At 38.8% G+C, this 10,130-nt stretch overlaps 1 protein-coding gene across 1 annotated transcript in view; it reads right to left on the bottom strand.

Moving 5' to 3' along the window:
• The window catches only part of celf1 (cugbp, Elav-like family member 1), a gene marked incomplete in the record, with an annotated part of 23,575 nt that overhangs the window by 5,589 nt on the left and 7,856 nt on the right, over positions 1 to 10,130 (bottom strand). Inside the window, 10 exon segments of the mRNA XM_035682346.1 lie at positions 1,281 to 1,453; positions 2,034 to 2,177; positions 3,711 to 3,896; positions 4,825 to 4,938; positions 5,181 to 5,303; positions 5,491 to 5,560; positions 5,707 to 5,868; positions 6,125 to 6,204; positions 8,029 to 8,163; positions 9,311 to 9,359. Of these exon segments, the coding sequence (XP_035538239.1) occupies positions 1,326 to 1,453; positions 2,034 to 2,177; positions 3,711 to 3,896; positions 4,825 to 4,938; positions 5,181 to 5,303; positions 5,491 to 5,560; positions 5,707 to 5,868; positions 6,125 to 6,204; positions 8,029 to 8,163; positions 9,311 to 9,359 (1,191 nt within the window).

Raw genomic sequence — 10,130 nt, 5'->3', positions numbered from 1 at the left:
AGAGTGAAAAGCAAGCCATGAGGTCTGTGAACCTGCAAGACAAGATTGTGTCAAGGCACAGATGTGGGGAAGGATACAAGAAAATGTCTGCAGCACTGAAAGTGCCCAAGAGCACGGTAGCCTCCTTCATCCTCAAATGGAAGAAGTTTGAAGCGAAGAACAGTCTTTCAAAGATCTGCCTGCCTAGCCAAACTAAGCAATCGAGAACAAAGGGCCTTGGTCAGACAGGTAACCAAGAACCCAATGGTCACTATGAGTGAGATCCAGAGCTCCATTGTGCTCAGTATCTCAGGGTTACATCTCAACACAAGACAACCACCAAAGCATACCGCCAAGAAAACACAGTCCTGGAGTGGCCCAGCCAGCATCCAGACCTGAGCCCAACAGAGCATCTCTGGAGAGATCTGTAAATGGCCATGCACAGACACTCCCCATCCAATGCCATCCATGCCAAGAGGAGAAGTAGAAAGTTCCAAAAGAAACGTGTGCCACGATTGTAGGATCATTTCCATGAAGATGGGTGTTATTGCTGCTGAGGGTGCTTCAACCAAGTACCAAGTGAAGGGTCTGAATACTTATCTAAATGGGATATTTCAGTCTTTTATTTTTAATAAATGTACAAACACAACCTGTTTTTGCTTTTTCACTGTGAACATTGATGAGGAAAAAAAATGATTTAATTAATTTAAGATGAAACTTATAAGGGTCTGAAAACTTTCCATATGCAAAATCACATATATTGTCTCCATTTAAAGAGATAATACAGATACTTAATAAATAAGCAGCGAAAACCACACGATTTGGCTTGTGAAAATGTAATAGAAAACCTAGTAAAGATTTATGTTTCCTAATCAAAGGTAGCTCTGTCTTTCCCAGCTGCTGCCTGTTCAGGAGCTTTATGCAGGGGAAGGGGAACAGGAAGTAAAAACAGATGGATTTGGCACCTGACTGTCAATGTGCAACACATCCTAACAATCAACTCATATGTATATTATGTACCACAGCAAACTGATAACATTTCAACTTAAATGAAAATACACCTGTTTCTCGTATTTGTTAAAAGGAAAACAAGGAAAACAAGGAAAACAAAGTGCATAAACCACAACATAACACAGGAAGAATCCAGTCTAGCCTGAAAAATCTTGCATGTAGCTTCGTGTGTCTCTTTGCCTGGACATGTTATAATGACCAGGAGAGGCAGCACAGCAGACATCACCCTGTAATGCACAGACAAGTTTCTGAGTGGACCAGTCTTAGTTGCTTATTCATACTCCACTTACCATAACACCACCCTGCCTAACTAAGTCTGCAGTGCCTCAGCACCTTCAGTAGGGCTTGCTGTCATTCTTTGAGCGCTTCAGCTGCACCTTCAGCCTCTTCATACCGATCTGGAAGCCATTCATCGATTGGATGGCTGCCTGTGATGACACAGGGTTGTCATAGCTCACAAAGCCTGAAGGAGAAATACAGACACATTTAGAATGGCAACTGAGGACAGCTTAAAATAGTCCCTCAAGGAATTCACAATCCTGGCAACAACAAGAATTATGGCGAATAAAACCCCACATTGTCCACATGAGCTTGAAATTCTGTCCAAACAACAACCAAGAATAGGGTATCAGAAGAATGCTAAAATTATTATTTATTTTCCCGTTTTTGTGTCAAAGTGACTCACGAGGACAACAAGACCAATGAATTTGGTCCATTGTTGAGGGAGCCACATTGTGCCAAAAACAAACTCAGCGCAATGTCTAAGACCCTTCACCTATTTGCAAATCTCTGTCCATCTGTGCACCATGCTTGGCACCAAAATGGGAAATGGGTACAGCCAATTTCAAGAATATACCAAACTTTCAGAGTGCTGCTCATGTTGGTTGTTGCACTGCCATGACAACAGGGCCCTAAAACCGTTGAAGCTGCTGCACAGACAACTACAATCATTTCAACACAGCACTGCAAGATCTTGGGGACACATATTCAAATATTTCACTTATTATAAGAAGACGTATGTACATTAGTTTGCATGAACTCACCAAAACACTTGCTGAGATTTGTCTGTTTGTCAATGAAGACTTTAGCAGAGATGACATTTCCAAAGGGCATAAACATCTGGAGCAGGTCCTGGTCTCCAAACTCCTGGGGCAGGTGGTAAATGAACAGGTTGGCACCCTCTGGACCTGCCAATAAACAAGCCCCTTTTACCAGTCATACAAACATTAAACATAGTGATATCTTCACAATTTCAACTATTTCTGACACAATGAATTAATCCATCCCTCCAAAATATGATCATGATCAAATTACGTCCTCAACAAATGCAATAACAGCTCTATCATATGGATCATGTGGTATAAAAACAATATCAATGTGGAAATGTGTCAACCAATTAATAAACTGTGGGAATACATTATTGTCCCATGACTGGTAAACTGAGGACATGGATGGCTAAATAGATTCAGAAGAGGAGCGACACCATTATGGTACAGTTTAGAGTTGTGTTGCTGACATTTTTCATTTAGTTTTTTTTACATTTAATAGACCAAAACGATTAATTGATTAATCTAGAAAATAATTGTCAGATTAAGGTGGTAACTGCTGGTCAACATAGTGCTTATGAGCTGCTATCACATTTCATTCTCGTTTCATTATCTGACTACAGTCAATAAAGGAACATCTTATCTTAGTAGAAGTGGAATATTCACAAAATATGTAAATGAAAACAACTTCACATGAATTTGGTTGCATTAAAACACAGTACAGGTGGTCACACAGACCAGGAAGGAACTTAATCCCTCCATCCCCCCACCTTAAACATATAAAAATGGTCAGAAGCAAATTAAATACACTATTAAAAATAATTTTAAGGAATAAGCAGTAAATAAAAAGTCGTTTGTTTACATTTGCAAGTGAATTTCCCAATTCAAACACATTTTTCAACATCTAGTAGTTTATATCAGGCGTGGCTGAGGTCACAAAGTTGAACTTGAATGCAAATGGTCTGCCAATGACAATTTCCACATTTACAATTGCTTCCACCACATGACCCCTGGGGGGCTCTAAAGTATCATATACGACATTAAGTGTAAAGAAAATAAACAAATAAATAAAATGATTGCTAACATTAACACACAAACAAGCCTTCTGTTATGGACTTGAGCTTGTTTTAAAGTGGAGCTGATGACATGATTATATCAGAAGCCATGTCAGAGAGAAGGTGGTGACGTCTTACCGGTGCTGCGACTGTCGCTGGCTGATGCAGCAGATTTAAAACAAGACAGAATCCTTAGTGGAAGGTCAGGTCAACACATAGCACACATATCTACCAAGCTGCCCACAACAGTACTTTAAACCAAGTGTCACAATATACTGAGGAACTTCCCAAAAGTATATGCTTGCACCCTGCTGTTACCGTTAGCTTTTTTTTTATCTGCAAAGGGAGTCTATGGCAGCCTATTGAACAGGCCAGTTCATATGAAAATAGGCATATTAGGAGAAGGAATCTAAACTCCAACAAGTTTTTATTTGCTCATTCTGAATCCAAATTGGATTGAAGATAGAAATATTTTGAGGCATGCTCATACAGCAGTTATAAAAGTAAAGTAAATATCCCCCAGCTACTCCTCCTTGACTACCTCTCCAGTGCCTTCATCTGTACTCTCTACCATCCCCCATACCATCTCTTTTTCATACTCCCAGCCAACAGGACCCACCTTCCTTTTGGCTGCCTGCTGCTGAGACACTCTGCTGGGACAGCAGGCTCTGGTTGTACAGGCTAGGGAGGGCAGCAGCGGCGTACTGCTGGATGCCCGAGTAGGCCTGGCTCAGTGCCTCCATGGTGTTTCCTGAGCCATTAGACAGGCCTCCAGAACCCAGGCTGCCATTCAGTGCTGCCATGCCTGCAACAGAGGTACAAGGAAACAAGACTATTATTATTACATGGGTAAAAACACAAAGCTCTTATCATTCAAAGTGATGTTGAGTTCAATATAATAACAGTCAAAAAGTAAAGTAACTCAGTAAGTTAGTAAGTAATTATAAGTGTCACTCACTATGTATTTAAAGACAATGGCCAATTAAAGGCGTTAATAACAATAATAAACTTCATTTATAAAGAAGATTTCAAGATTCTCAAAGATGCTTTACATGATGAATTTGATATAAGACATAACTGACCCTTCCTAAACCCCACCCCTTTGGAACCTCAGTCAACATAACCTTTCCTGTACATAGATGTATATAGTGACATCTAAAGTTAGCTAATGTTAGGAAATGCTAATTAACTATCTACCTAATCTACATCAGTTGTTAGCTCGCTAGTTACATCTGATAGCTACTGTAAGCAAAACTAACTAACTTGCTAACATTAGCTATCAGATGTAGCTAGCGGGCTAACAACTGATGTAGATTAAGATAAGATAACATGTTGCTAACATTAATTAACTTAATATGTGACTATACAGGCGCAAGGTATAACTTCTGAATAAATGACTTACAAAATAATACCTAATAATAACTGGGATTTAATTACAGTACATCAAGCGCTCTCACAGCATATTAAACATTCCCTGCACCATAGCAGTACACTGTGGGAAATCAAATCAGATTCAGTAGAAGCAGCGATGATGTGACAACTGTATTCTTACAATGACACAATTACAAACACCTGGAGGAGGTTTGAGGGAGGCATTACTTTTGTCTTCAGAGTGGTAGGCTCGGCTTCTTGCTGTCATACTGGCAGCATAAAAATATGAGGAACCAAGTGCAGCAATATGTAGGCAGGCTTAAATCTTGAAGACAAAGATTTATATCAAGCGGGTTCAGTACCTGCCAGGGAGCCCATGTTGAGGCCAGCTCCAGAACCAGCAGCCAGAGACTGCAGAGCCCCCAAAGAAGCCATGGGGTTCACTGATGAGTTGCTGCTGGAAGTGGGGGAGGAGCCTGCTCGGGAAATATATTCACTATTAATGTTATAATAAACACAACTGGGAAATATTAGATAAGTCTGTGTTACAGTGCTACAGTCTGTGCTCAGCAATGTCAACATTCTCTTGGTTTTGACTTTAAAAAAACCCTACAATTTCATAATGTGTCTATTCAAAATAAATAAAAATAGGCTATGTTACCATAGCACTATTGCGTGTTCCTTAGCTATGCAACAGTACTGTTGTAATGTGTTTTACCTGAGCTTGTTAGTGCACTTAGTGGGCTACTAGATGTTGTCATGGCGCTGGAGCCTGTGGCTGTGGCCTGTGTGGCAGTTGCTGCTGCTGCTAAAGCAGCCAGGTTCTGCATGGCATTAAGACCTGACAGACACACACACTTCAGTTAAGTTCAAGACTCCACCCACCCCTTCCTCTGACCACTATTGTATATAAAAACAATATATATGCTCATGTTCTCTACAGGATAGTCAAATCTAATCTTACATATTGGCATAATATTTCAAGGTGGAATGTTAAAGCGTATGTGTGTGTGTGTGTGTGTGTGTACCTGAAACAGGGTGCAGGTTGTTGAGTGCATTCCCCGTTGAGGCTGACTGCTGCAGCAACTGTAGGTAGAGCTAAAGCCAGGAGGAGATATAGGAACCATAATGTTAAATGGAAGTGACAGTTAAATTTAAACAGGTGAATTATTTTATCACTAGACTAATCATGTAATGATTGCTTTGCATAAACACAGATAGAGGCCCTATAAACACACACTCACTGCTAGGTACTGTGGCCCCAGGCTGTTGAGCCCAGTTAGATTTCCCCACATGGAAGCAGCACTGAGTTGTTGCATCTGCTGCTGCAGCTGTTGGGCCATGCGCTTCTGCTCCTTGTCCTTCTGAGTGTCTGCAAACTTCACCACGATGGGCGATGAACAGCCCTAAACACAGGCACAGGAAATCTTTTGTACTCTGACAGCTTAATGTACGGATATAAATACAGATTAAAACATCAATAACTTGAAACTTAAGTGCAAGTCAAATAACTGAAATGACTTTAAAAAGCTCTGTTAGTTTAAATGAGGATAAACTGTTTTTCTTGGTAATATATATAGTGGAGACAATATAAGTAACCAATTTTGAAATTGAAACTGTTACAACATCACATATTGTTTTTAGTGTGAAGCTGAACTTCACCTCCATGGTCTGGGACTGGTGCATGGACTTGATGGCTGACTGGGCCATTTGTCTAGCTGTGAATGTCACAAATGCACAACCTGAAAGTGAGAAACACAATGTATCATGATTCATACAGACTGTTCTTTTAAAAAAGGCTATTTTGTCAACATCTCAGTGTCTTTATCAAAGTATGAACTTGGAGAAGAATGTATATTGTTTATATGTTTTAGCTGTTTAGTGTCTGATCTGTTTGTTACAGGATTAGACTGAGGCTGTTTTTATTGATCTCACTACATTCTTTCTCTGTGCTCTAAAGCATATACCATTAAATCCCATGCTATTAAGGAACAGAATAAATCCATTCAGTGAATCACTGCACAGTATTCAAGTCACATGACACAAGATGCAGCAATTATGTTCAGCCAGAGGTGTGCTGTCTGAAGCGAATTTCAGTGTATTTCTAGCTCAAAGCCATTCTTAAAGATGGCTAATTTGGTAAAAAAAAAAAAAAAATTCCCCCTGGGATTATTAAAGTATTTCTGATTCTGATTCTGAAAGTTGTGAAGTTATGTTCTTCAGGGCGTAAAAAGAAGAAGGACATAAACCATATTCACATAATGTGGCAAAAAAAGTAGCGGTGAGGGAAAAGTAAATGGCATTGCTTGTAAACACAATGTTGAGAAAGTCTGTCAGGTGTTTTAACCACTGAACCACTGAAATGTAGATGCCGCGGTCACCATATTGGGGAGGTCAAGATCCACCTGTTAACAATACTGAGAGATTTATATGAGAAATTTAACCTGACACTGGTTACTTGTAGGAATTAATTCAGTCACCGGGGACGTATCTAATCAGCTCTATGCCTAAATTCACCACTTGGAAAAGTGCTGCAGTATAAAATGAAAACAATGAGTAAACATATACTACTGTGTGGGAGTTGGTGCATAAAGTATCAATACATGGTAGGCTACAAATTACTGTCTAACAGGCTAGCAAAAACACAAAAACAAGCAACCAGGTGGCTTCATAACAATGAATTAATTGTATAAATATGTATAGAAATCAAATTTTTTTTTTAAAAACCAAACCTAAAATTCGAAATAATTTACACTTGATTTTACGTTCATACATTACAGCCTGCATGTCCCAGTGGAAGTTATGGCTATTAATAAGGTATATTTTTTGGCATAGAACTGATAAGATCCACCCCTAGTAATTGAATTAATTCCTGTATCAGCTTTAGTTTCTCACGTTTTTAACAAACCAAGTTTCATGAAAATCAGATCAGAATTAAGCAAGTTACAGTTGATTTTGTAGTGACGTCTGTATGTCTCAGTGTTGTTAACTAGAGGATCTTGACCTCCGCAACATGGCTACCACGTAGACGTATAGCAGTGGATGAAATAAAATGATTCTTGATTATTCTTCAGTGTATAAAGTAAAATAAGATTCCACACTGTTTTACATGCATATCATGCTAGTTGAACGTAGGAGACCTAAAGTGTATAAACCAGCAAAACATAAAGCAAGGGATCTGAAGGTAAAGTAAAAAGAAAATAATTCATTAATACTTTTTTCTTTTTCTGTTTTTGGTCCCTACCAACTGGTTCATTAGCTGCTAAATGTGTCCATCTGCCGTTTGTTGCTGGGCAGTGGGTTTTTAGAACTTATTCTCTGTGGACAAGAAACAACACTTTGCAAGTGGTGAGAGACAGCTAAACAATGAGCTGAAACTCGCTATAAAGCCGAGGGGGGCTGCCAGTTAGGTGGAAATGTCTTCATCACCACAAGCAACACATAGTCACACTGTTCTCACATGGTCATTTGATACTTATTTAATCTATTTAAAAGGCATATTGATTATTTGGCTGCACCTTGTCTTTTGTGTGTATGCCTCTGTATAAGAACATTACATTCCTTACCACGACTGAGTCCGTCAGGGCCTCTGAGTATCCGACACTCCTCTATCTGTCCGTACGGTGAGAACATCAGTCGGATGTCGTTCTCGTTACATTTCTTGGAGATCATTCCAATAAACAGCTTCCTGTCTTCCACTGCTGTATTCAACACGACACAACATCAAACACACCTGCTCTGTGTCAAGGTAAATGGTGCAATACAACATTCAACATGTACTTATGTTTAACTATGGCTGTTTTGCAACTTATGTTATCAAGAGGCATGAGTTGAGTTTAGGACAGTATCTTCTAACAGCTGAGCTGTCTGCTGCTTAAAGGACAGCTTTGCTGTAATCGTTCCTCCTGTTCATTCTGGCCAAAAACAGATCTCTCCACACAGTAATATGATTCCACATAGCAGTTCTCCTTCTGGGTAAAAAGATATCCACTTGATCTGATTAACTCAGATTGCTGACACCTCATATCAGCTTTAGATACATTTTTATACAGCGAGGACTGTGGATTTTGTCTCTATCACTTACATTGAAAGTGCTTTATGAAGGGATCTTTTAGTGGTCAGTATCGACAGGATGAATTATTACAGGAAACAGGAAGTTTTGTTTTTTGACAGAGTTTAGACATTTAGACAAATGCTTAACTTATACTTTAACAACAAGGATATTGTTGAGGTTGTTTTCTCAGCTGGATGCATACATGTGGACACATTTGAAAAGACCAGTCTTACAACACAGAGTGGATGAGAAAAACAGAACTTTTGAGATTTAAAAGAAAAAGAAAGAGGAAACAACTTCTTTGTCTGACAGCACGAGGAAGGAATCCCACTTCATAGATAAACAGTGTTTTCTGATTTATTCACAATATGGACACAGCTCAGACTCTCAACTCTACTCTACAGAGTTGTCTGCTAATATCAAAGGACAGAGAAGACTTGAGCTGCAACGATTAGTCAATTAAGCAATTAGTTGTCAACCATTAAAATGATTAATCGATTTGATCAAAATTGTTGGAGATTAAATGTCCAAATTCTCTGATTTCAGCTTCTCAAATGTGAATATTTTCTGATGTCTTTAGTCCTCTATGACAGCAAAATGAATATAACAAATTTTGAGGACGTCAATTTGGGCTTTGGGAAAAAGTCATCAACATTCTTCACCTTTTTCTGACATTTAAAGGACCGAACAATTTTCGATTAACTGAGAAAACGATGAACAGATTAATCGATAATGAAAACAATTGTTAGTTGCAGCCCTAGAGAAAACAGATGGGAATGCTAGAAAATCCTTACCATTGTTTTTCTCACTGTCAGCTGGCTTCATCTGGATTGGATGGTGCATCTGAACAAGGCAACAAATAACACATTAAAATTCATAACATTGAAATATGCCCAACGGTCAACTATCCAAATATTCAGGTCTAGCCCTTAAAAACAGATGACTTGGATGGTTGTTGTAACTCCATGACTACTGCTCTGGAGAAATGAACAGCACAATATACCAAAAGCATGAAATACAAATAAAAGAATGCAACTCTACCATGGTTAAATAATGAAATACATCATTATCTTCTAAACTCAATACGGATCATTTGATCTACAAAAGTCTAAGACATAAAAGAGTCCTGGAATTACGCAAAGCAAAAACCTTGGCTTTAACACAACCTATAGAAACACCATAGGCCATTTATGATTCATAAAATCAGTAGAAGAATTGACATAGAACTGCAGAAGCTATAAGGAAATTATTATATTCTAAGGAAATGTATAATTTGTTTCCCTATATTACACAACTATCACCCTATTTCTATTCTTCCTGTCCTGTCTGAGGCACTTGAGAAAGTGGAGCCAGCACAGCTAGTCGACCACCTCAAGCCCAATCAACTCTTGTAACAATCTGGTTTTAGATCAAAATATTCCACAGAAACTGTTAAAAATAGTCATTTTGTTGAAAATGTAAAGCCTCCCTTGGACAGGAGTACAGTTAGTTTGACACTGACAACCATGGCATTCTCCTCGTCTACATTCACTTTTTAAACAAGCCGTTGACTGGTCGTATCGTCAAACTAGAGCAGTGGTTCCACACCTTTTTCCTTAAAGGGGAACTTGGCAA

Source organism: Morone saxatilis, unplaced genomic scaffold (assembly GCF_004916995.1).
Source record: "Morone saxatilis isolate NCDOM2014 unplaced genomic scaffold, NCSU_SB_2.0 Contig11, whole genome shotgun sequence".
NCBI lineage: Eukaryota > Metazoa > Chordata > Actinopteri > Moronidae > Morone > Morone saxatilis.
The sequence above is the reverse complement of the archived record's forward strand: the minus strand, read 5'-3'. Positions and strand labels throughout refer to the sequence as shown.